The sequence below is a fragment of the Siniperca chuatsi genome, linkage group LG11 (genome assembly GCF_020085105.1).
Source record: "Siniperca chuatsi isolate FFG_IHB_CAS linkage group LG11, ASM2008510v1, whole genome shotgun sequence".
Lineage (NCBI taxonomy): Eukaryota > Metazoa > Chordata > Actinopteri > Centrarchiformes > Sinipercidae > Siniperca > Siniperca chuatsi.
The window spans coordinates 12,172,163-12,199,807 of NC_058052.1; the positions used below are offsets into that span (position 1 = coordinate 12,172,163).

At 40.6% G+C, this 27,645-nt stretch overlaps 1 protein-coding gene across 46 annotated transcripts in view; it reads right to left on the reverse strand.

The window, feature by feature from the left end:
- Positions 1-27,645, reverse strand: part of LOC122884291 (neurexin-1a) — a 252,116-nt gene that overhangs the window by 139,652 nt on the left and 84,819 nt on the right. For 27 of the 46 annotated variants that reach the window (XM_044214026.1, XM_044214039.1, XM_044214027.1 and 24 more), the window contains 6 exons: positions 25,198-25,499; positions 21,931-21,975; positions 20,710-20,871; positions 15,127-15,568; positions 7,953-8,336; positions 809-1,012 (listed from right to left, as the gene is read on the reverse strand). In XM_044214026.1, the coding sequence (XP_044069961.1) occupies positions 809-1,012; positions 7,953-8,336; positions 15,127-15,568; positions 20,710-20,871; positions 21,931-21,975; positions 25,198-25,499 (1,539 nt within the window). The remainder of the gene's footprint in view (positions 1-808; positions 1,013-7,952; positions 8,337-15,126; positions 15,569-20,709; positions 20,872-21,930; positions 21,976-25,197; positions 25,500-27,645) is intronic. The other 19 variants (XM_044214037.1, XM_044214024.1, XM_044214050.1 and 16 more) reach the window with 2 other exon arrangements.

A 27,645-nucleotide genomic window follows, 5' to 3' on the forward strand; every position in this document is an offset into this window, starting at 1 on the left:
CAGACACAGGCTGTCTACTTTGTATGCACAGCTAAACGGCTCCGCTTAGGGAACCCATTTCTGTTTAGCCAGTGGAAAGGAGAAATAGATGGCTATCATTTGTGCGGCATTGCTCTGTTTGAGAGATATCAAACTTTTCACAGGCATCATTGGATTCTTTCCTGAGCAAACACACACACATACATATGTATAATATACTCACATACACACAGAATCTTTCATTTTGTCCTCAATTTTCTTTTTGCTGTAGGCAGACGGAGGGGCATGTCTTTTACTGTGCTCATTTAAGACACAGTTGCTGATTTATGTGCAATCATGCATTCCTCCTACCACGATTAAAGTACATAGTTGAACAAATGATTAAAAAACATGTGTGCACGGCGATGATTTGCCACAACTAACAACTAAAGGCTGCATCATATTGAGTAACCACTAGCTGAGTTGTGATATAAACATACTCATCTTCAGAAGTATTATTAGCTTCCTCATATGAATGCTAACCAAATCTATTTTAAATGAAACAGCACCAGGAAAGAGTACAGCAGTGTGTGCGCTATGGATGTTAATTTGAGTTAGTTGATGGAGTGGGCAGCGAGCATTCCCTGCTGGGCAACGGCAGCTGTGTGCTCAACTGGCAGTGAGCGGAGAGCCGCAGACTTTTGCCATTGAAAGTCTTTACACATTCTCCCTTCTATTCAAAATATGTACAGTACATGGCGTCTGTGTGTGTGTGTATGTGTGTGAGAGAGAGAGTGTGTATGTGACACGTGACTTTGCTGCTGCAGTCGGTGTACGTCCGAGACGTTACCTAAATTGACAGTCAGGCGGACGCGGCCGCTCTCCAGCTCGAGACGCAGGGTGTCAGCAGAGTCCCGGGATGTGGTGGCTATTAGGATGCCATAGGCTCGCTGGGAGCGGAAACGCAGAGACACATCCTCGGCTTCCGTGTGCATCACCACTGGCAGCTGGACCTTCATAAACTTACTGCCATCGTAGCTGAGGATGGTTGCCTCTGCAGAGAGAATAAGGAGGAAATCAAGATGAGTGACCAGTAAATTGGAGTGGAGCAGTTTTACGGTAAACCAGTGACTGGGGCTGTCAGTTCAGCTTCAAATGATATCCTATTTGTGGATATAATTTAGCCTTGTGACTTTCAATCTTGATGAAAGAAATACACGAGGGAGGAGGTATTAAATAGTGAATATGTATTTGGAGGTCACCAAACACAGAGTGAGAAAGCCAATTATGTGTCTGTTAGACAAATGCACTTAGATGTTACTGCTGACTTTGCTGTGAAGCCGAGCAGCCTGCACTGACTTGTCATCCAGCATCCAGTCCATTCATAGAGGAATGATTAAATTATGAAGTTGACAAACACGGGGATGACTACAGTCTTCCAGGAGTGTCTCTGGATGTGTTTCTCAGACATGTACTTTGCAGGTTTGTTAGGGAAGACTACTGCGTCTCACTGACAGCGGGCACCCAAAGTCATTCTGACTGCTGGGGAATCCAACAATTAGGCTACAAATACAATACAAAATCAATGTGTCAATTCAAAACTTAGTGAGTAAGTGACTTCTAAACAGCATGTACATAAATATGTCATCCAAGAGCAGTGTGTGAAGACTTTAACAAGTCTAGCCTTACACTGTGTACTGCAGCTGACAGCTACCCAAACTCCTTCCAAAATCTGAGTCCTGTCTTCTCTGTGCCAATTCAGGTGGTGGCCTCCATCAGTGAAAACACAGAGTATGGAGGCAGGTACATGTTAGGACAGCAGTAAAAATAACACATCATGACAAACAGATAAAAATCTTACTCGAAAGGAAATAAAGGTAACTCCATCAATACAAACTAACAGAGTTCATGTTTTACTAGAGAACAAGTGGCAGCCTTGCATCCACAATTTTTGTATCTGCAATATAATAGTGACAAACTACAAAAAGGACAAATTGATATTGACTGAGAAAAAAAAAAAAAAAAACAGCGACAGAATCCTAATAGTCTTTGGACCTTCCATATTGAGCTTCTGCTCAGGGTGACTGCATTTACTCAAAAGCATTAGGCAGCCGTCTGGAGAAATGCAGGGGCGACTGTTTAACGCTGGCAGGAGGTTGTAAGAGCATTTCCGGTAGTGTAACTAAACCATAACCCAATAACAAAGCCATTACTGCAGCTGCAGTGCTGAGACAGATAGAAACCGAGTAGGAGGGACGCAAAATGGAGAGTGGTGGGGGCAATGGGGTACCAATGTACACACACCACCTCATCACCACTTCCTCGTCACACAGAGCCAATGTCACATCCATCCCCTGGGATGACTCCGTCACATTCCTCACCCAAATCCAATTTCTCCACGCCTTCCTGGGGTATGCTGCAGATGACAGGGGCGTGTGACAAACGAGTTCTCACTGCTAAACTGCCTGCTTCCTGCCAGGCAGCTAAGGCAAAGAGCTGCATTTAGAAACTGTTAGCAGATGCCAGGAAAAAATAGAGCAACTGTTCAAGCTCCTAGTATTTGAAAAATGTTATTGTTATTAATGTTATATTAGCTCACACTTAGACCCAATGAGAGCATTTTCTAGTAGCAGCAAGTATTTGACTTATTCTTTATATGTAACTATGCTTAATGCAGTATACAAATAAACAGAAAGTGTCTGTTGTGCAGATATATGTTTATGTTGGGAAGATGGGATGTGAAAATCATTACTGCCAAACAATGAGTGACACATCTGAGTGCTGCACTGTATAAAATTCCTGCTTCAGCTTAAACCCTACCCCTTTCAAAATGCCTCAGTCTGAAACTGGATCCATTTTATACTTGTGAAAATGCACTGATAATGATAAAAAAAAATGGTTAATCTCTTCTTTGAAAGGGTATAGCATGTCACCACTGGTTTGTTAATCACCAACTGTATATAATAATCTGCATGGAGTCTGTTCAAATGACTAAGAATCAAGGTGAGAGGAAAAGTAATGATGTGATGAACCCTTTGTAACATCTGGTATAAATAAAGAACATTTTATTCATATGACTAGTCTTGATTTTTTCAGATTGAATAGATGGATCAAATTAATCACAATTGTAGTAAATATTGCATTTCATCCAAGATGTCACCTCTGCTGAGATTCATATAAGAGGTTGTCTAAAATGTCATAAATAAGAAAAGTCCAGATAGATGTGAAAATATTGAGAATGACATGTGAGGGAATCATTACCTAATGCAAAGTGAACACCTGTCAAAAATCCAATCCTGGAAGCCAAGTCATTTTTAATGGCACTCCCGTGTTTAATATCAAAATAAATTGAGAGGACTGAAGCTGGAGCTTCTGTCTGTGCCAACCCAACAGGAGGCTGTCAGAGGGGAGATGGAGCATACCAAACTAAACCAAGCATTCATTTTCTGTCTTGTAAAGCACAATACAACATTGTTTTCTGATTTTCACAAGAAAACAAGGAGTGATTTGGGGGGGGACCCACTTTTAGAGAAGTAACAAATAAGGCTGTGCTTCTAACAAGGTGGAGTACTGGCAGGCAGGCACACAGTTCTAACTCTATTCTCCCCCAAGGAGACCATGCTCTGCAGGAAGGGAGAGCTGTCAGCTGCATGTCACAGGATTGTGATGTCCCACAGTATCAGGGCACCAGCCCCAATCTAAATCAAAATTTGCCGGAAAAAACACCTGCCAAAGGCTTTTGGAAAATGTTTTTATGGCTCAGAGATATCATAAATAATTCAAAGCTGCTCATGTCTTCTTCACCGCAGCCTTCTTTGAGTTTCTTAGTATACACAATCCAAGAAATAGACTCACTGGCTATTAAATGTGTGAAAACAACCTGCCAGCTGAGTGAATTTCCAGCGACAGGGAAACTATTCTCTCTCTATAGACAAAGAAACACCATCATCGTGGGCCAACTCCACATCTGCTGCTATGTGACCATACGGCCACTTCATTAGGGGCTACAAAAGGAGAGCAAAGATAGAAAATGGATCTGTGTGTCCGTTCAGAGTGGTGGAATCTGCAACTTCGGCAAGAGCTGTCAGGGATACATGTGACAGACAAGATGGTACAGATTTAGTATGTGCAAATTAGGCTTTTCAGCCCATTGAGACTATTAAAGGAGAATTACCACTTAGTTAAACTTCAGTTTTCGCTTTTTGCTGTGGTATCAAGGTCTCTCAAGAAGACCTATTATGTGAAGCTGTAGAAACCAGCCATCAAAAGCCATAATGTACAGCTTAAACATAGTCCTTTGACAAAGACTGTGAGGCTCATTGAATGTTTCCTTCAGATCCATGCACTAAAACAAATTTAATTGTCTCTTTCACTCCTAGCCAAACCTCTATTCCACAAGACATGCTTATATCCCCAGAAAATCAACCCCCAGCACTCTTACGGTCACATTTTCCATGTTTTTCATCCAATTTTCTACACATCTGTGTACATCGCTTAAGGGCGTGAGGCGACCAGTTCTCTCTAATTTGTGACTATATTCAAGTGTGGTGAATGGTGACTAACACACAGTGTGCTGTCAAAAGGCATGGCTAAAACGTGTTTTAATGCTAACACTCAGCCATATTCCCCTTTGAGGGCATTTCACAATTATGCAATAACATTCTGCACCTCTTGGCTTTAGCTTCGGGCCAATGGCAAATTGCTTTATGCTCTGAAAAGCAAATGTGCTATAAGAACCAGTTTTTGTATAGTTAAACTAATTTAAAATAATGCATGGTATTATGTATTATACATTATATATATATATATATTACAATAAGATGGATTCATGCTTCCAGCTAATGACATATTCCAAAAGAATGACATACAGTGTAGTGGACTACTGTATTCAACAAAATAAATTTGATTTTAAGCTCATAAAATCAGAAGGTAAAAGCAGGAAAAAGCACAAAATCTGCAAAGTCTCTGCTAACATGCGCATTCATCAGCAAGTTGTATGTGTATGTGTGTCTAGCACATATGGTGTATAGTGAGAATACTTGTGTATCGAACTGCATATTGATCAGCCACTGTCCATGTGAAATAACGCAGGTGCTGTCAGTGTTGGAATCCGGCATGTCACACCTCATTAGGGAATACGTGGATGTGCTGCAACGCACCTACTACACCATCTGGGAGGCTGCCTTAGCCTCACACTGCAAGACTAATATTTGGGCTAATTAGCAACTGGAGGAACAATGAAGGGGAAGACATTTGGGATGCAAAGGGGAAAATTGCTTTGTCTGCTTAATTAAAATCTCTCAAAATAGGGCGAATAGCTCCATGGTTCTCTTCCGAAGCTCCACCTCCTGTTCCTTCCACTCATTGTTGTCCTCCTCCTCCTCCGCCATATGCAGTAGCTGTATTTTGCCACCGGGTGGTACACCATGCATGGATAAGTCAGAGCTGGGGTAATTCTTTTGACAGCTCCTCAGCCTGCTGGTGCCTGCTTCATCCTACCAGCGCAGAGGCAATCTGGAGCCATCAAAACAGCTGGCAGCATGCCAGGGCCCATCCTCTGTACCACTGCTCCCACTCACACTCTCGCCCGATGCCAGTCTCATACATAGAGCAGAGACAGGCGGAAAGCAAGAGAGTTGGACAGAGGAGCCAAGACGCGAGAAGACCCTCGAGTGTTAGGAGGGAGGAGAGACCTTTGTAACATGTAGCACTTCCTGTGAAGTAGTTTCAAATGCAGAGCTGCATGTTTTCTGCTTTTGTTTTCTGATGAGGTCAGAGTGGATTGTATCTTTTTGAGTCCAAGAACACTCTCTGGATAAGTAATTATCTTACTGAAGTGAAACGATCTGTATCCCATGCCCACTCCACCTCCCTCATGTACTATGCCCTAATTCCAGTCAACTCATTAGCTAGAATGGAAGTGCACATGTGGAGAATAAGAGCAGTGCAGAGCCAAGCCTAACTGACACATTTATGGAGGAGATTCAGTTTCTCTCTTTCATATAGTCTTTTATTTTTTTCTCTAAAATTAAATATTAATTTCCTGTCTTAGCATTAACTACATTACTGCATTCACAAGACTTGTCACATATCATAAGACATTCATGACTGAATGAATAAACTGCATTCATAACAGCAAACAGGAAGTACAACATCTCTCATGCTTTTGTATTATTTTGCTTCCATTTGACTCAGCAGATTTCTATCAGCATCCAGCCGCATTAGTATCTCAGCCAGACATATTCTTTATCCCAATTACAGGATATTTAGGCAACACCATTTCATAAGGTGAATGACTTGAGCACAGAGGAGAAGCACGAACACATGTAGAGATGACACATGTGACTGTGTGGGATGTGTTACATTCCAGCTGGAGTAAAAAAAAAAAAATCAGATGAGAGAACCTGTTCCTGTTGTCGTTCCTTTGCAGATGCATCACGCTGTGATAACAGTGTGACATGCTTTGACTCTTTGACATTTGCCTTGATTATGCATATGTTAACAGTTTTTGCTCATTTGCCAGTAACTCTCCATTGAGATTTCATGATGAAAACTCTATACATACTGCTGCAACTTAACAGCTTTACCATTTGAGTGCAATCCTGGCTTTAGGGATATATGAGGATATATTATAAACATTTGTGTTGATATGATATTCCTTATAAATTCACTGTATACAGTAGCTTTACATATAGTGAATATCCACTTTGGCTGATGCACTTGGTTATTATTAATTCATGAATAAAAAATAAACATGTTATTAAGCCTGAAACATAACTGAGTTAAAAAACTAATGAATGATATTAGATTCTCCACTGATTTTTCATTATACCCAAATCCTAGACTATTAATATTAATAAGTTAATATCGCAAATCTCTTTGGTGAATGAACTATACATCCAACAGATCTATCCACTCAGTCTGATTATGTAAATAAGCCTGAAATTCTAATTTTAGTCAGAAAATAATTGCCTCAGAGCAGACCATATTAACAAGTGAAGGATCTGGCTTCCTCACACAGCTGGTTGTTGTTTTAATCCAGCTAGATTTCAATCAAAGAGGTCAAAGGGCAATCCTCTAGCCAAAAAGGCCAACAAGCTAATGCTGAACAGGCACAAAAGCAGGACATAGCGGGCATAAGTGAGCACATTAACAACAAAATACAAATACAGTAAAAAGGATCTGCAGTGGAGCGCTAAGGCCAGTTTAGCAAGACAGTCTCGGGGGGTAGCTTCAAGCAAATGCAACCCTTACTATTACAAACACATGAACAAATATTGGTTTTAATGCCACAAGCTATAACTCTACTAACATGAAACCGTACTGATGAATATGAGAAGGTGGGTGTACATATTTTTATTCTAATATACACATATAAAAAAAACTATGCTTTCCATGTAAACAAACTACTGCAGAGTCACGTCTGCTCCAGCTAAGACATGGACCTATAAAAGTTGTGTGTCACTCACTTCTCCTATTCCCCTTCTCTGGAGGAGTGAGGGGGATAAGTATTCTGCACCAGGTCTGGTCATGAGCGAGTGGTTTGATGAGCCAAATGGTTAGCAGAAGACAGGCAGAATTTACAGGCTAGTGTGCATGGTGGACGTGACCAGCAGCGTCTCGGTGGTGCATCAGTCACCTGCCACTCAACATAGTCTAACATCAGCCAGTCAACTCTCTACGTACCCTGACTCATTCTGTCTGCCTCTCTGTGGCTATCTATCTCCACATGCACACTTTCTTTCCTGTCTTATGTTACTTTGAGTTTGCTGTTTGAGAGCTGCTGATGTTCAACCATCAGTGTAGATGAAAAGACAACCTGGAGGCTTTTGTCTGGTGATGCTGTTCAACTCGAACTTGAAAGGAGGTTCCTTTCAGACAAAGAAATCTATAGTGTATATAATTAAAATCATTCTTTTTCTGGTTGTCTTTGATGTCAATTGTGTTCACATTTTTACAATTCGAGACAAAATGAGACAAAAACAAACTCCTACCTCTTTCACAGGAGCGTCCCAGGTATCCAGTTCCAGAGCAGTCACACACGTAGCGATTCCAGCCCTCTCTACAGATCCCATTGTTTTGGCAGGGGTTGCTCAAACACTGTTTGGGAGGCTCCTTAGAGCAGGAGGGCTTGACCCCGGCAGCCTTCTGGATCTCGGCCAGGCGCCGGACATCCTTACTCTGTCCATCAATGAATAAATCCCGGATGCAGCCCACATAGCCATAGTTGAGTAGTGCTGTCCATACCTCAGTGGGGAACACCAGCCCCATTTTGTTCTCTGGCAGACCCCCGAGGTAGAGATTGTCATCCAAGTCCAGGATTTCACTTTCTCCAGGGGCTGTGTAGGCAGTACGAAGGGTGTTGATAGAGATGGTACCTAAAAATAAAAAAATACAGTGGGACAAGTTTATTTTTTCCACTTTTGAACAACTGTGAGGTTATTCACCAGATGGACAGATTATAACACCTACTGGTGACTGTAGATGCCAAAAGACACTACCTGCCCTACAGCAACACAAACATGCAGAGACCCATTTAAAGATGGTTTGATGAAGAAATTAGCTTAATTAGTGTTATCCATCTGGACACGGTCAGGATTTTCTTCATTTAGAATGACTGATGAGTGTTGATAAGACACATTAATCACAGGACAGCTAGTCTATTAGAACCCTAATCTGAGATCCCTAAGAGTATCCTCTCCATTTCCCTTGGATTTCCCATAATAAATCTCCTTTATCTATAAAGCAGTGGTCATAAAAAAGAAAGGAGAGGAGACGAAAAATTGTTTTATTTCTATCATTGCAGCCAACCAAACAAACAAAAAAAAACCCATCATAGCCATCTTTTTGAACTTGATTAACGGACTGCAGGCCGATTGTTTCGCCCTGTCTCTCCTTCTGTTTGGTTCTCGAACACATAAACCTGCAATGAGAGTTTGTGTGTTTCCCCACCATGATTTATCGCTCTCATTCAGGTTTAATTCTCGATCTGTAGCACGGTAAACAACAGCGGACATGACTGGACTGTAAAGTTGTGGAAGGGAAGGCCTTACTGTGGGACTCAGACCGGGTGATTAATTTGTATATGGATCTGTTACTCTCAGTGCAGGAGCCATTGTGGATCTTTAATTAATGGTGGCTGCCTCCACTGCCCACACCCTCGTTCAGTAATCTATATACCGTGCTGCTGAGGAATTGCACAGGCTACTGCCTGGGGAGAGTGGTAGAGAAATAGTAGGGTTAATGCTCAAAAATAAAAATTGCCATAAAGTCATAATTTGCATTTTGAGTGGCAGATGCATGCCATGGCAGATATGAAGGAGCTATTAGCTGATTGCCTCAGGCTAAATGGCAGGGTCCTAACTGCTTGTATGTGGAAGAAGAGCGCAGCTTTTGAGTTACTTTTCTAGTCAAAGTGTTTATGTTGGGAAACAAGCCCTAAGCCACACATGAATTTTCAGCGGGGCTGCCTGGCACATTTTAGAGACGCATTAAATGGGGCCTTTCACGTTTCATTACAACTACCGTTAGCATGCATGCATATACATATTACAGTTAATTCTACATATCATAAATATCTGTATATCTTTTTTCGATGAAAGCACAATTCTGTTGTTTGTCTTTGCTTTTTGATCTGTTAAACCTGAAGAAAGGCTGACACAAGAGAAAAAAACTCACTCTATAAGCTAATAATAATAATAATCTTTGTTTTTTATAGCCAAGGTGAGTCAGCCTTCTTGCAAAAGTGCTTGAGAGAGACAGCTAAGGACCTAGTGCACAATGAAATGATTAACCTGGTCCCACTAACATGTTCCAGCTCTTTTCTCAGGGTCTTGGCCTCAGGCATCTGTTCCAGCACTTTCCTGCCGCCACCCACTGCCCCTGCTCTCTCCAGCCACAGCTGTTGTGACTTCCAAGCTTTGCACACTTGGCAAGGGCCACCCGTCACGCAGCCAGAACAGCTCCCTTCAGGTTATAGCTAACGAGCTCACTACATCAAACTCATTAGCGAGGAAACTTTTCTGGGAGTAGAGCAGGTGCCCGGCTGAAGAATGAGCATCAGTGTGGTCAGTAGGATACTCCCTTTATATCAGATCTCATGACAGGTAGTAGTTGTACTGAATATCTGTGGTTTGTAGCATTGCTTTCTGAATTAGACATTCACAAAGTAAATACTTCATCATCTAATGGCTTCTTTAAGTCTCATGTTATCTCTACTTAAGTCTTATTAAAGTCGTAACAGCTAACAAGGATGCTGTAAGTCTACAGTAAGCATGTCTGTCGAAATGTATGTAAGTGGGAGACAAGAGAAGGATGTCAGCATCTTTCAGGCATCTGCTCAGAGTGCTCTGCTCACTTGTCACAGTCCTGTAAGGAAGTGTGTAAACACAGTCAAGCTATGTTAAGTCAGAAGGCACTATACAATCCCATGGGGACATGTGCCATCAGCAGGCTAGCAGCATGGGGAACATAACACACATACAAACATTACAAGACTGCCTATGTTTGGAACAGTATCCATAGCCGAAAGGGGAAGAGGATGTGTCTCTGTGAATGCTAGCGAGCATAAAAGAGGAGGAGATGGATACAGAACAAGATGGGAACATGGAGATAAAGATGTCTGCAGAGAAGATGAGGGAGGGGTATATGATGACAGATAAGAAAGCAGATAGGGGAACACAAATATCTTGAGAAACAAGTGCGGGATGCACAGTTTAGGAGGGTTGATCAAAATGATGATGCAGGCAATAAATGAGGATGAATGATGTTGACGAAGATCAGCATTCCAGCAAACTTTAAAACACTTTGACCACATTTCGGTCTCTCCCTCTCCTTCTCTATAGCCTATACCGTAAGTGGTACTCAAACCTGAAGGCAGGGGTCCAAATGACAGCTCAGATCTCTCACATACTTTCTGCATCAGCAGCCAGGCTCAACTTGGCATGATGTCCCCTAACCCCACTCACACATCCCCAAAACATGTTAGACAGGGGATTACTACAATCCAGTTAGGGCGATACGGCCAAATCTCTCTATGTGATTGGATTCTCTGTAGAGAGAGAAGCTTGTGAGTGGGCTGTGAGGATGGGGGATGTGTTGTCTATATGTGTGTGTGCGCACGTGTCTGTTTGTGAACTGTACGTGTGTGTATGTATTTGTGTGTGAAGTAGTGGTGTGTGTGCCCTGGCAGGAAGTGGGGCTACAACAGAGCAATGTCCGTGTAATGTCTCTGATGAATAACCTACGGCACTCCCAGCCCAGAAGCCCTCACTTAAAAGCAGAGTGTCTCTTAGCGTCTCTAATGCATTGAGGTTAGAAGATGCTGTCTGAGAGCGAGAGTCCATTTACAGGGTTGCTTCCTGCAGGAAGAGCCAGCTATACTAAATAGGGCAGGGATCATTATATGCCATTGTCACGGCTGCAGGAAGTGTTGCACATGGAGGACCCGGCTGCAGATAATTATGTCTGGCTGTTGTGTTGCACTTTTGTTTTGAGTGATGTGCTTGGTGGTGTGTATTAATAAAACATCTGACGCACAGATGAAAAGCAGAGCAAACCATATGTTTCATGACTGACGCTCTCAGGGGACTAGTGAATTACTTTCTTGTGTTTTAAAATGACCTTAAGTCTATCAAATATTAACTAGAATTACCGCCCCAGAGTTGTATGCCTTCGCCAACCAGTCAAGTTGTAGTTTACATCCATGTCTGTCTTTGACTGAATAAAAGTTATAAAGTCTATTTTTTGGCTAAAAAGAAGTTATCACTGTATTGATGATTCATATGTATGATTCCAGTGAATATACATTATTGAACTGATTAATGAACAATTATCATACATGTATTGGCTAAACAGGTACACGTGTACTTGATTACTATGTAAAGATGGATTCTTATAGAGTATAGCTACACAAAATGTGGTGCTTTTGTTTCCTCCTGGCATTTTTAGATGCAAAGCCTCTCTATGGGCTGTAGGTGGAACTCACTCACTGGATCACGATTAGCTAGACGCACTCCAATACATTGTTTGCAGTCACATGATTCCGGTGACACTCAAAATTCTGAATAAGACAGGAAGTGAAGTGCAGAATGGATGAGATGGAAGAAAGCCTGAACTGTGCTATTTACTCATTGTGTCGTCCTAATCGAGTGAGAAATCTGGAATCACCCAATTCTTTCTTAAATTATGGCTAAAAACCTACTTTGAGGTCACAATGACCTTTGAGTCAAAAGTGTCACCTATTCAGTGTCCGACCAACTTTGAAATATGGTCACAATCTCCCTTTCTGTTCCTGAGTTGAATAATGGCCAGAAAGGTGTTTTTCCAGGACTTCCACTGTGACGTCACAGTGAAGTTGACTTTTGACCTTTTGGGTAAAAAATTTAATCATTCATTGTTGTATCCCATTAAACATCTGTGTGAAATTTTGTCATAATTACCGCATCAATTCTTGAGTTATGGCCAAAAACCTGTTTGTCAAGGTCGTTTGACCTTTGAGTCAAAAGTGTCACCAATTCATTGTCTGACCAACTGTGAAATATGGTCATCAATTCTCGCGTTATGGCCAAAATCGTGTTTTGTGAGGCCACAGTGACCTTGATCTTTGACCTTTGACAATCAAATTCTAATCAGTTAATCTTTGTGTCCAAGTGGACGTTTGTGCCAAATTTAATGAAGAAATGAAGAAATCCCTTTAAGGCATTCCTGAAATATCGCGTTCATGAGAATGGGACGGACAGACGTATGAAAGCATGTACATACGTACAGACAACCCGAAAACTGGCGCGGAGGCATAAAAAGCATAACAAAAGGGCACTGGGATGTATAACAGCCTACACGAGCCAAGCTAGCATTATGTCGTAGGAGGGAATGGACAATTTTACTGAGCTTCCCATGTGGACTATTTTAACTGAATAGCATACTGACAGTATTCAATTAGAGTCATTCAGGCTCTCATAAAGGGTACTAAATAGGTTACAGCACGTCACAGCATACACTTCTATCAAAAGTCAAGTGAAGTCAAGTTAGTTTTATCACAAATTTGCTACAAGGGGCTTTACAATTGGAAGACCCTCAATTCGGATGAGGACCCCCCTCCCCCAAACCAGCACACAAATAAACTAAAATATTTCTTTATTTCACAAAGCTCTAAATCAGCTCAGCTTTTACCCAAATCTCAATATATAGCAATAATTTATGGAAAAAATAAATATAAAAATCTGCATTTGGAAAAGCTGTTGTGAAGGTTCTTATCTCACTCATTTTGCACAAATCTGCACCATTGAAATTGTAATTGTAATGTAATTACTGTAGGAATGGGAATCGCATGAGACCTTTTCAGTACAAAGGAAGTACAAAAATTATAATGTTTCCATTTGAGGTGCAGTGCACACATCATTACACATTGCAAACAGTAGTGCTTTGTGCAGTTCATGGATATCTCAAGATGCAAGATTTTAGGACAACTGCTTACTTGCAGAATTTAATTGGATTAAATTTAAAGGGTGAGCAAAGATAAAATAGCACTGGTAAATTTGAAAATTGCTGTGTAACTTTAAACACCATGTGTGAGTGCACTGTGTCTCGGCATTCTAGCCATTTTGTTACTCTTCTCACATGGGAAGTCATCATACTGCAGAGACCTTTTTATGTCCCCTTGTAAGTGTTGATGCCTTAGACTTGAGAAAAGGAAGAAAAGTTATTCTGAAATGTCATTAGTGCACAGCTCAGCACAGCACTGTGCAGTAACTGTCTCAGTCCTGGGAGAGACCACCTCCTGTTTCCATGGAAACATAGGCAGGGTAGACAGACAGAGAACAGCGAGTAGAGAGAGCTCGACTAACATAAAAAGATGTTCGATAGCTTTTGAGTGCGCGTAAGTGTGTGTGCGTGTGTGCACTGTATGTAAGTATGTGGGGGTGGATGATGGGAAGTTACTACACAGATAATGAACATAATCTAATTTAGCAAGATAATGTTTCTTATAGTTTGGTCTACCATAACTAAATGTTGTAGATTTATGTTATTTGAGCAGCCATCCACAGTTCTTTCTTCCACACTTGTGTTAAGTTGAATCCAAGCCATTCAGTACTGTATATTACTGCATATGACTATATTCAGCCACGTCAACCGAGTATCAGAGCTTCATTTTTGTTTACTTTTACAAGAAAAAACACCTCTGTGATTAATGCAGCTGAATGTGGAATGTCAAAAAAACACATGAATGGGCTCTATCGCTATATAGCTATATAATATATAGTATATAGTATATACCTCAATTTAGACCACAACCCAATATGGCTTTGGGAGGTAATGAAACAGTTAATCTAATTTCCACCTCTTGAGATGGAGTGGAAAACATGGTCAAGGGGTATATCTAATTTGCAGTGTGACATTGCAAGGCCTTGGCTCTAAGCACACACTAACAAATTGCTGCTTAGATAAGCAAATCAACAGGGACCAGAGCAGAGCAACCCAGAGCTTAGAGGACACAACAGGAGAGGGGGCAAAGATGTTTTGTGGCAAACATGCGTCTGGAATCACAACATATGACACATAGGTACCACCATCTGAAGTTAGGTTACTGCCATCAAAACCTTTTTTTCATTAACTGGCTGGAACTGTTTATAAGCATCCAATGCATATGTGTTTCTGTGGTGATGTAGTATCAGCCCTGGTATCAAATGTTTTTCTTTTACAGAAAAATGAACTGTGATCCTACAGTAGTATTTGTGTTGCAGTTAAATAATGTATCTAGATGGTGCATAGCAAAGCTCTTCCTCTATGTTTCTGCTGAATGCTGTCTTGTATGTATGCGCCTATGTTAGTCATTCAAACTATAGATGACTTCATCATAATACATACAGACAAGCAAACTTTTACACATGCAAATAGACAAAACACAATCAAATGAAGAAACATCTTTGCCAATTTTACAGATATGCAGCATAACAAAACATGCTGCAAATTCAGACATTATGTGTATAGCAGATATTTGCAAATTATGCAGACTGAAAAAAACTGATGGGTAATCAATGCATGTATTTTCTTAAGTTGCAATGTGTCGAGCTCTTAGGGCCACCACAGACATGGCAACAACAGCCCACACTGTCCTGTTACTCTCCCATTCCTCTAAAGATCGTATATGTTAATGGACTTGAAAGTTACCTGATCTGCCATCTCGCTGGAAGTCCACATGGTACCACTCGCCGTCATTGACTTTCTTATTGACTGCCTTGGTCTTTGTGGTACCTGAGCCCATGTCCAGCAGCAAGTACAGATGGCCTTCAAGCATCTCAATGGCAAAGAAGTCCACCTTGAGAGTCTGGGGACTCGTGGAATCCTTTGGTTGCTGCTTGGGCTTGCCATGGCTGAAGAGGAGAAGGCCGTTGGGCTCTGTGGTGCGGAAGTCAAAGGAGATAGAGCCTGTCTTCTTAGCATTCCACTTGTTCAGGATGATAAAAGACTCTGGTGTCTCGAATGTGATGGGGTCCAGAGTGGCCACATTCTCACACTTGAAGGCCACAGTACCATGAACCTTCATCTTGGGATCACCCAGCTTGGCCAGCCTGGACAGCTCAAGTCTCACATCGTTGTTTTTGTACACAACCTGAATTGGGAGTAGGGAAAGAAAATTAATTTTACAGTCATACATATAGTATATGCATATAGCATATCTCACCTATGAAGTAAAAGATTGACTTTGCAGAATGTAAATGTTACAAGCAATCTAATAATTCTTATGCATAATTGCTTTCAAAAATGAATGAGCTGGATATGTAAAACAGCAGCTGTCCATGTGACATTTCACCCCCTCAGGACAGTGTGCCATAAGCAGGGTTTGCACTGCTCAACTCGCCCTGCTTTCTTTGCTCCCCATTTGAAGCCTTCACAAAACATGCATAGTGTACTCTGGCTGGGTGAAGTGTAAATAGACGTCCATTTTGACTTTTAGCTTCAGAGTCAACTGAAGGAGGAGACAGCCTGAATTAAAAGACAATGGTGATAATGGTTGGAGAAAATGATTGTATCAGGTAGCATCTCCTGGGATTGTATATGAAAAGGGAAGAGAAGAAGAGTGATAAATCTAAACTGCTGCCTTGATTGCAGGTGTGGAGTAAAATGCTGATTAAGGTCCCTGTCACAGCCTATGATTAGAATAAAAGTGGGCAGATGATGGATATGCCTCTCTAAAGCAAATTAAAAATGAGTGCATGAGCATACACATACAAATTGCAACATTCAGCATACTGTACATAATTTAGAAAATTGATAAAATGCAAACATCTACATATTTTTATGCAGAAACATTCATATTAATACCAGTTTATATTCTCAGACACTGTAAACCAGACAGGGGTTGGCATCAGAGTGCATTAGTGCTGTGACCTTTCAAGTGCCAAGTGCTGTAGAGCCAAGGCGCAGAAGTGACAGACAGAAACAGCCCATTACAAAAAATTAACCATAATGTCATTAAAATACCAATTAACCTTGGATGAGAACCATTACCATACAGCAAGTATCAACTGACCAATTTCCCGACTTGATCATTTTCATTTACTGCTGTTTGTCTCATTTGTCAACTCCATTTGTGTATGAAACCCATCTTTTCATAGTTATATAAAGGCAGCATAAGAGGCATATTCAATTTTGTTCTAAACACTGTAGAAGGCTACTCAAGAAGTAAATCTTCAAAATATTGATCAAAACATATCTCTAAAGATTGTGTAGAAATCCAACAATAGTGCTACTGTAATTGGAAACAGTCTTGCAAAAAAAATTAGAGACAGCCATAACCTTGTCATTATTCAATCTCCATAATGAAAGAGTATCTAGTTTAAGTGCAGCTGTAATGGCAAGAATCCCTCTGTCTAGTTACATCCAATTTCCATATGAGAAACTAATTAGCATTTCAACATTTGCTCATTTAAAACATCAGCGTGGTCATGATATTTCAAAATTACCTCACCACAAAAACACACACACACACACACACACACACACACACACACATTTGAAGTGTTTTAATATAAAGTGTCAATCAGTTTGCAAAGCAAATATTACTAAGACAACTAGGACTTTAAACTCAAAGCTGTCAATAGTATGCCGGGCCGAGGGATAAAGAAGCAACTAATATTTAACAACTACCCCCAGGGGGTACAAGCAGAGTCAATGATCTCTTCCACAATGCTCTAGCACTACTAATTGGTAGATAAGGTTATCAAGTGACAGTCTCATTATGGTTAGCATGCATATGTATTTACATAACAAAAGAGTACTAATGATAAATCTATATTACTTTCTGCGGAACAAATCAAATAAGTTACAGCTGTGGAATTCACTGCCCATGTTCTTTATTTGCTGTCATGCTAAGCGTTCACCTGAAAACGGGACACCTCTGATGGGATTGCATTTGCATGGAGCATTATGTTTGTCATTGAGTCAGATCTGTTCAAGTTCAAGTGTTCAAGTAGGTGGAGCTCATAGTGGTGCATCAGAATGAGGTAAACTCAGCCGCCTTAGTTTTTTGTAAATGCTTACAGTGTCAGACTGCATTTACAGGTAAATGCAAGGATAACAGGAAACAGATAATGGCTGGCATATTTTCCTACATCTTTATCTTCCCTCGAAAAGTACAGTACGTGCTCAAGTCTGACACAGAGCCAAATGGTTGTGTTGTTTGTTTTAAAGATTTCATGGGAATAGAATTGGGAGTAAAAAGATAATTTGACAAGAATGTAAAAAGGATTAAAGGAATAAAAGATGATATCTCTGCCTGCTGGACTTTAGTCACGTAGACTAAAGGTGCAACAGATACAGCCAATGAACCAGCAGGGGTTGTAGCTAATTCAGTGGTCTGTCCACTCACCATGGTCGCTAACACGGCCCACTGGTTACTACCACTAAGGGCGCTAAAACTATTGGTAGTTTGGTGGTCCTAATCCATGGTCTCCCTTCTCTGGCTGTGTTGGCAACACCGAATAAATGTCAGAGATGAATCCTTTGTCTATTAAATATATTATCGATTATGCCTATATTCGTATTGTTGTACTCTATATTGCAGGTTGTGTGGCTATATCTATATCTATGCATAGCATGTGAGCAGCCTAGCCATTTTATTTAACTGTTTATAAATATGATCCAATGGTCCATATGGTCCTTGTGGTCCTGACCAGATGCTCAGTGGTCCATCATGGTCTGGGAATGTTGCAGCTGGTAAAGGTGGAGCTACTTTTGATTACTTTATATACTGCTGGATAGCTTAATCCATAAAAAAATAATCATAATTTATTAGTTAATTTATAGTTTTCATTAATAATCTAAATCTGCAAAATAACTAATGCTGTCAAATTCATGTAGTGGTGTAAAAAGTACAATATTCGTTTCCAAAATATAGTGTAGTATGGAAATACTCAAGTAAAGTACACGTACCTCAAAACTGTACTTACGTACACTACTTGAGTACTGTACTTAAGTACCACGGACCACTGAGCAACTGGTTAGGACCACAAGGACCATATGGACCATTGGTTGGTAATTTATAAACAGTTAAATAAAATAGCTAGGCTGCTCACATGCTATGCACAGATATAGATATAACCACACAAACTGCAATATACAGTGCAACAAAATGAATATAGGCATAATATAGTATATTTTATAGACAAAGGATTGATCTCTGACATTTATTTGGCTAACAGCGTTGCCAACACGGCCAGAGAAGGGAGAAGGTGGATTAGGATCACAAAGACCACTCCACAGACCACGAAGTAACCGGTCCGGACCACTAGCTTCAGCACCCTTAGTGGTAGTAACCAGTGGTCTGTGTTAGCGGTCATGGTCAGAGGACAGACCACTGAATTGGCTACAACCCCCTCTCCAATAAACCCAAATCAATTCTTTATATTCAAGACAAAGGGCACCTTTCAGAGTCAGAGGAGCTCTGGTCTGAGCTACAACTGGTGCTGCACTAGTAGTGCTGCACTAATTTGTCATCAAGCTAGAGCTGTGACAACTGAGCTATTACTGCACCAGCGTTTGTTTTGCCATCAGAACCAACAGGCAGGCGTGGTACCTCAGACTAGAATCTGCACACAGATGCTGCAACAAGCCATTTGGTAACATGTCATCAATCAGGGCTTTTGAAGATGATAGAAGATGACCTGAGACGGGGCTTCTGTTTAATTCAACAGGCTGGATGAGATGATGCAGAGAGCTTGTCATTGTATTAAAGACGTCAGCAACAAATTAGCAGCCAAGTAAATTGTGTATGGGCTTAGTTTTTTTGGTACTGCATTATCGAGTAAAACTAAATAATAAATATTAAATGATCCAAGGAGCAAATAAAAGAGGGGAAATTATGTCTCACATCTCCTGGGAACAATCACAGCTATGCACCATATTTTACGTTTTTGAGCAATTCAATACATTGATCTCAGGATAGTGAGAGTAGCCACTGTGGTTAGGCTGACCATGCTTAGGGTGCATCAATCCCGTTCCCTTTGTCACCACATCTGCAGCACATCAGAGACATCTAGTTTACTAAGACACTCCCTTTACCAACCAGACCTCTAATGAGCTGTATATGGCGTGTGGACATGTGGTCCACGCCAGGCCTGTTCATCTAACAGAACTGTTTCAGACCTCTCAGGAGGACGATAGCCTGCACTTGAGGTGAGAGACAAAATGCAGGACACCAAAGGAGCAAGAGAAGGTAAACAAAGAAAAAGGAGACAGACAAAGAAAAGGGGGAAACAGCTTTTGAAATTAAAAGATATATGAATGGATCATTTTGCAGTACTTTGGAGATTTGCCTGGTAGATATCTTTGTATATCCCCCGTGGCTCCTGAAGTAAATGCTTTAGGTCAGAATCCCTATTAACCAGCAAGAAAATACTACCGTACAGCATAAAGTGAAAGGTATAACTTATGAACCCTCTGGTGGAGATATTACCTCTTCCTCTCCCTCTCTTGTGTCATCTCTAGGGATAAAGTGTAGATTATATACATACTCCTAGAATACTAGAACAGATAAGTAAAGCGGCGAGTGATAAATGACATTCTGTAAGCCAAGAGCCAGATTCAAAGGGCCCATTACGCCACGAAGCATCCAGAATACAAAATGTGCTGAATTCAATACATCACCTGACAGCATATATGTCAAACAGCAATGTACGTTTCTGTGCCTTGTTGTGTGCTCTGTTTTTTCAAGGTGAGGGTTATGGCACAATTTCTAGCACTTTGAAGTTCCATTTGTGTAAATAGACAAACTACTACTACCACTGACAACATCACACATGATAGTAATGAGGTTAGTGATTAGAAGTGGTCTAAGATAATATCAGTCTGGTACTGTATATTCCCCAGTGGAAGAATAGTGAGGTGTTAAGTGTGTCAGTTAGCTGACTTCTCATAAAAATTCAAACTGCCTGATCTCAGGATCACTGCTCCTCTTTGAAGTGCACCTGACAGAGCTGTATGAAGCCTGTGCTAAATTCCACTCTAAGACAGAGTTCTTCATGTGTGGTTGTGAGACACCTAGACGTGCACGTGTGTGTGTGCATGTGTGTATAGCATTATGAGTGCACTGAGGGGGCGGTAGGAAAAGAGGAGAAACAAACTAAAGCAAAGTGTAAAGAATGAGACAGGGTCAGTGTGTGGGTAGAAGGGCCTGTTTTGGAGTCCTGAGGTGAAGCCAGTCATATCCTGTACACCCACCAGCCTCAGAGTGCACACAGAAGTGGTGTTTACCTCCTTGAGGCAGCCCATGAAGTTGTTGCTAACCGGAGATCCGGGCAGGTCAGCTGTGCTAGGACTCCCTCCAACATAGAAAAAGTCGTCAGAGCCTAGCATGGTGTAGTCTTCTTGTGTATATCCTGTGGTGGTCAGAATCCCATCCACGGATATTGTTACCTAGACAACAAAGCACAGGGAAAGGACACGCTATACTCAGACAGCCTATATCCTGTCATTGCCTTTCCTTCTTGTTGTCTATGAGAGATTTCCCTATATGTTTTTTTAAACCCATTTTCATGTCTGTTTTCATTCTCTTTTTTCTTGTTTTTTATTATCATTATTTTGTCCAGTTTGATTAGTTGGAAGACTACAAGCCTTCAAATGAATGCTATTCTTGTTACAGAGTTAGTAAACTGCCCATACTACAGTGTTAGTATTGCCCCTACTGCAACGTAAAAGTACTTTAGCAGACACAAAAATGGTGTTAGTAGAATGTTATCTAGGTTAGTTTAACTATTAATTCCATATTAGTACGTCCAGTAGTTCTACAAAAAAATAAGAAAGTGCCACTAGGTTAGAGAGAGAGCACATGCTATGAAAATCACAAATCACTTTTAGTATAGGACAATGACTGAGGGTATTGGAGAAAAAAATAGCATGCATGCATTTGTCTTTTCTTTTTGCTTACGAGCATACAAAAAGAAAATTCTTGACTGGGATACGGAATCAGTATTTTGACACTTGCCACAGTGTCAGATGCATGCAAAGGCTCATGGACACTGCGAAACCACAAAGAGAAATAACAAAGCACCAGAGAAGCACCACTGACAAACACAGCTAAACTGTCACATTCATGTTGACAAATGGGCAGTGTGACATTTGCAACACGTAGTCAAAGTGCATGCCATGCAAAGTAAATGGGGATACAACTGGCTGAGCCAAAGAGCATCAGACCAGCCAGACAGGAGAGGGTCCTCATTATTAACCACAGCTTGATGCAAAAGGCTCGAAATGATGCTCCTAAAAAGGTGGATCAAACAGAATTGGACAGGAAACAAGTGAAATAAAGAGGGTGAAACCAATGAATGAACCAAGAAACTAAAAAGGATTTGAAAAGTAAGCAGAAGAGTACCAACCGCAATTTCCCTTTTTTTGTAAATGACGTCTACAGTAAAAAAAGAAAGAAAAGAAACACACGGCAAACCCAAACTAAGAAACAATTAGAATGATATCTACCGAACAATGTAGTTTGTTTACCATAGCGTGTCCAATGCCTGAGTGCTTTGTGGAAAAGGGGGGAGAAAGGAAATTAAAAACTGTGAACAGAATAACGATTGTTACTCAAATAATATATGATGGTCAATACTGTTAGTACATTGTTAAACGGCAAAAACCATACTGGTTAGTAGAATGACACATTCCATGAATGATGTTAGTTTGTTTCCAAAGCATGTTAGTAAGAGAGAAAAAGGGCAAAATAAGTTTAACAAGAAAAAAGCAGACCAAGGAAATAACGCTCCACAAGAGGTGCCAGAGCTCAACCAGTGACTCCCTAAGTTCCTCATGGTGTTTTTGCATCATGTTTTGTATGTGACCAGACCGCAGAGAAGCAGAAAAAACTCCCTTACCCAAGTCCTGACAAAAGGTTATGATTGACAGACATCAAATGGTTCATAAGAAAGAATGCCTAAAGCACATCAGTTGACCCTCTTTAACAGTCCCAAGTTCAAGACCATTTTAAAACTTTGTTTCTTTTATTGGCATTAGTATTTGGGTTCTTTTGCACTTGGTTTTAGGCTTGAGACCAATCCGGTGTATCAGACCTTCCGCCGCTCATACAATACTGTACCTCCGTTTGGTCTTATTGATGAACTTTAGGATCACTTTACTGCAATGAGACAAAGCAAAGAAGACCCTGACACAGAATGAGGCAGGATGGCAATTTTGATTCCCCCGCAGAGCATGCACTCAATATGCTTGGTTTTCTTTCACAATTTGAATGCAGGGAATGTTCAAGCTGGCCAAATCCTTAGGTTTGCCAATAATCAATTTGCTGATTATGCAAAAGAAGCAGCTTTGGTACTGAGGTGAAGACAAACCTCTCCCACCAAATGAGCAGGAACAAATCTAGAGATGTTGTCTTAATGATGTGTTTGTAAAGCTTTGAGTAGCTATACTTAAAAATCAAGTATTTTATGTAGGTCAAAATAATCTGATACTGTAGGGTAAATAGAAAGAAATATGTGTCGCACGGGTTCTACGTGCTTGCTAGGTAGACTTGAAAAGCAAAAGGCTACAGTCTACTTAAGGCCATTAAAAAACATCTTTGCATCCTCTTATTTTCAGCACCCAAAGATGCTGAACCTAATCCTAACCTAACTCTAACCTTGACGATCCAAGATGTCGCCATCTGGCTTCTTTAGTTCTATGAGACAATGCCCTTCCTGTCCTGCTGGCTTTGGCAAGTGATCTGCACCAACCACATGGTTGCCATCATGTTGCTGTGTTTCCTTGACAGAAATGGTTCCCCCAGTTGTTTGCTGGCAGTATTCTATGAATATCACAGGTTAAAATTTGGTTGCCATGTTATTTCCAGGGAATTTTCTTTCACCTAGATAACATTGGGGGTTAGTCCCCAAAGTGGGAATTTTTTTCATATTGTCAGCACCTAATCAGATTACAATCTTCAGTCAACTGGAAGAGGAGTTCCTGCTGACCCAGTAAACAGGTGTTGTACCTAGAAGTTCAGAATCTCTGAACCCACATGAACAGTGATTGTGGAAATGATACAGTAGAATTTACAGTGCCACATGTCACAGGCCTAGCTGTTATGCAGCTACTGGGCCCAATGGCAGTGTTCAACCTGTTGGCTCCTTTGGAGCTACACCTGTAACAGTTGTTTGTCCACCTGAAGTTGGATCCCAAATGCCACTTCGCCAAATCAGTCGTCCACCTGTGGCCAGTCAGGCCCTGCAATACTGGAGGAAACCCCATGTCCTGCTGTAATAGACCACCTAGGCAGAGTGAGTCACAATATGTTAACCTACAGTAAATGGAAGCAGTGATCAGGATCCTGCTATAGTTGTTGCAGTATTTAACCAGCAGGTAGCTGAAATTCCAACCAACAACGGACTGAGTGGTGGCTTACATCAATTGACATGGGAGAGCCGGCTGTTATTGTTGAAAGCCGCTGAGAACATGTTGCTGTGTGCCTCAGCAAGCCTTTGGTCTCTTCAAAATGATCATGGATCCAACAGACCAGCACTGCTTTCATGTCCAAGGGCGGTCTGCCACTAGCAGAGTGGCAGCTGCATCATGACACTATTTACTTTATATTGGCCTGGTACAAATTTAAGTTAATCTGTTTACAACGCAAAAAACACTCACTGACCTCTGTAGCTTCACTCTTGCCAGGACAATCTGTTCTTGCAGGTGGATGTGTTCAAATGCGACACGACCAAAGGTTCTGCTTTACACCTTTCCCTCATTCCATCCGATTCCTATGCTCTTGGTGAGAATTAGGCAAGAACCAATTCTGTTGATAACCTGGTCAGACCCCCAATTATAAGCAGCATTGCCACAGATAAATGGCACTATTGGTGGGAGGTCTTGAATGGACCATCCTCTGATGTTAACAAATGTAAGTGGCACAAGCTGTTGAGTGGGATTTCTAAAGAAGCCTAATTAGTAAAAAATCTTGTACTGTCTAACCAGGTCACACTATCACTACATAGTGTGGGGTTTTGCCTGTGCTCATAAAACTTTGATTTCAAAGTGTAACCCTAGATTTAGTTATGCTTTACATACTATATGTACATTGTCTGAAAAGTGGACTTCTTATAAAGTCTAATGTGTTAATGTTTTCTTATTGACTTAATGCTTTTATATGCTTTTCTCTTATCTCATGAAATAATCCCTCAACAGTGATGTCATCTTTTATAGAAATGAGTGCTCAATAACTGTACTAACATCTTATCAAGCACGTTAAAATCTGTGACAAATACTTTTGTGACAGAAAAATAAACCACTTCACTAAAATATTTTGTTGATATATTCCCACTGCACTGACATTTGAGTTCAATTATATTTCAATTTCACTTAAATACTAAAAACAGTGAAAACTGTTGTTGCTTTTAAGGGCACATACGTCATACAAATACAAAGTATGTTAACTTAAACAAGGTAGAAAACATTAAACCCAAACAAATATCATGATTCTCATTTGTTGTCAAACATTTGAATGAGCCTGAATGCTTTAAATGCAGTTTTAAAGCAATGTCTTCTTTTTCTCTCTCGATCTGTAACTTAATAGAGGTCTTGATGCACATCTAGATGTCCCTGCTCACTTGTGGTTCTGTTTTATCTCCACCATACACCACCATGATTCAATTTAGCAATCCAATTACAATGTCTGGAAAAAATTATATTGTAGGATGGTAATGATTTAAGTGCATTTGTTTTGATTCATTTACTGAGTCTCTGCATCACCCTCTGTACTGTTACCTGACGTAGATTCCTTGTTACTTTGACATCATGCCAATCATTGTCATTAAATTTCCCATTGACTGGCTCCACAAGAGCTTCAAAGGCTCCAGACCCCAAATTAATGACGAGTGAGACAGCCCCATTTTTCAGTGCCAGGTTGACGTAATCAGCTGATTTGCCGGTGTGCAGCATGAGTCCATTCCTCTGTAGGGTTTTGAATGACAACGTGATTTCATCGCTGCTGCTTTGAATCGGGTTCAAGGACAAGTCGTAGCAGAAGAACTCAGATCCTTTGAAGGTTGCGACATACTCTTCTTTTCCTGCGGAGACAGAAAAGGAGAAATGTGTTAATATTGTGGCCTCTTGGGTGACTGTTGGGAAGCCGTCAGTAAAAATGAGAAAGAATGTGTCAAAAATGTTGGATTAATAATAAACATGCTGAAATTAGAGAGGTGGCAAGCTGAAATGTGATGGAGGGTACATTTAGAGATATGCTTACTGACTTTCAATAACCAGCTAGTACCTACCTTAGCCAGAGAAGTGTGTAGACCGTAGCACTGCATTACCTATTACCTAGGTCTTACCTATTATATGTTGCAGTACATTTGTACAGTAATTACATGTACAGTACCAGACAACTGCTATTTTTGGACTTCACATCGCACTAAGTAGAGGTCTACCTGGTACACGATGATGATGTATTCCTTCACTACTTTCTCATACAAATAAATTACAGCACTGATTTCCCTTTGTTCACATGTACTATTTCTCTTTTCTCATTCTATTGTGTCTTTGTGATCAAGGTTGGGGAACTACAAGTACTGACTGCTACATCAACATGCAGTTGCAGACTACAGCTTCCCTACATGGCAATCGTGAATATGCATGTACAGTATTCATAAAGTGTATGTGTTAGTTTTGCCTTTGTGTTGACAATATGTCATGAAATCTAACGTGAAAAATCTACAGTATCAGTAAGAAATAAATAGTCGTAGTAAAGTAGTACTGTAGTACCGACCACACTGACAGTGAATCCTTTGACTGTGGACCACAGTTTGAATTCATTTATATTTCTTACATCAATCAATATCAATATCTTAATACTTCTACAAATAGATATCTGTGGTATAAAGGTTTATTAATAAATTCTCACTTTTTTGCGACTCTTTTTAACCTAGATATTGCCCGGCTCCCCCATACTTCCAACACCAGTATTTATCCAGTTTGTTGCCCAACAATTTCCCTGAACTATTCAAGCAGAAAGCATTCCTGTGACAGCTTCATATGGACTCCTCCCACCATTAAAAACACTCAATTAATTCAGCTACATACGCCTCTCAATACACTCAAGCAAGTCGGCACTCATCAGCCATCAGACATCCTCAGATATGACAGGGGCTTGACAAAGCAAAAATAACCTTGAGAAAAACCTTAACACTGTTATTGTGAGATAAAAACAAAGCGGCACTGAGCGTCAGAAGGTGATGCATGTGAACACCCATTAGAAAGCATTTAAAAACAGGTTTAGACAGATAACAAGCCATTAAAGCCACTAGCAGAAAATAAACCACCAAAACACAAATGGACCAAAGCATTCAATTATCATAAATGGGGAGTGCTGCACATTTATATATGCTTGCCAAACAAGCACAGACACACATTCAAATACACGCACACACTCGTGCCGAGAGTAGCACCCGGGCACGTATACAACAAAACAACAAACAAAAGGGGTTGCTGTCCACAACAATTTGTCACCTCATTGATTCCCCCTTAAAAGGCACTATAGTGCACCTCTGGGAAAACTGCAAGGGGCAGTAATTGAAGTTGACTGGATCTTACCACTCTTTGGTCATTCCTTCAATGTCTGAGCCTCCTATCAGTAGAAATGAGAGACCTCTACCCTCTTCACTAAGCCCACCCATCCCCGCTCCACAAGCTCAGTGACCACATAACAAATCGAGCCAATAGTTTGGGGTCATTCTCATCTCTCTCTCCACACATCCCCATGTCTGCACTTCACAGTTAATTCCCCTGACCAATGGAGAATGAATTGTGTGTGTACAGCAGGGGCGTTGTAAGGCATTTACAACACCGCCAAGAGGCAGTTTCAGGACGATGGGCGTACATCACCTTAGAGAATCTTATTTCTATTCAAACACTGGCAGTCTGGTGCACTCTGATATAAACATATGTACATCTAAATGAAGCGGAACAATTTGAGCATCAGTCTGCACTCAGCTGCAGTATATTTATAAAAAGAAAATGTGTTAAATCCAAAAACCAATCGTTTTATTTAATGTTATGTCTCTATCATTTTGACCACCTAACTGAAGGGGATGAACGTGAGATGATTGTTCTAATAACTAACTAACTAACTAGCAAGACAAGACACAAGAGCCATTTCTTACAACGATATTGACACTGGCGAAGCATGACTTGTTAAGCTTTAGACATTTAGCGTTT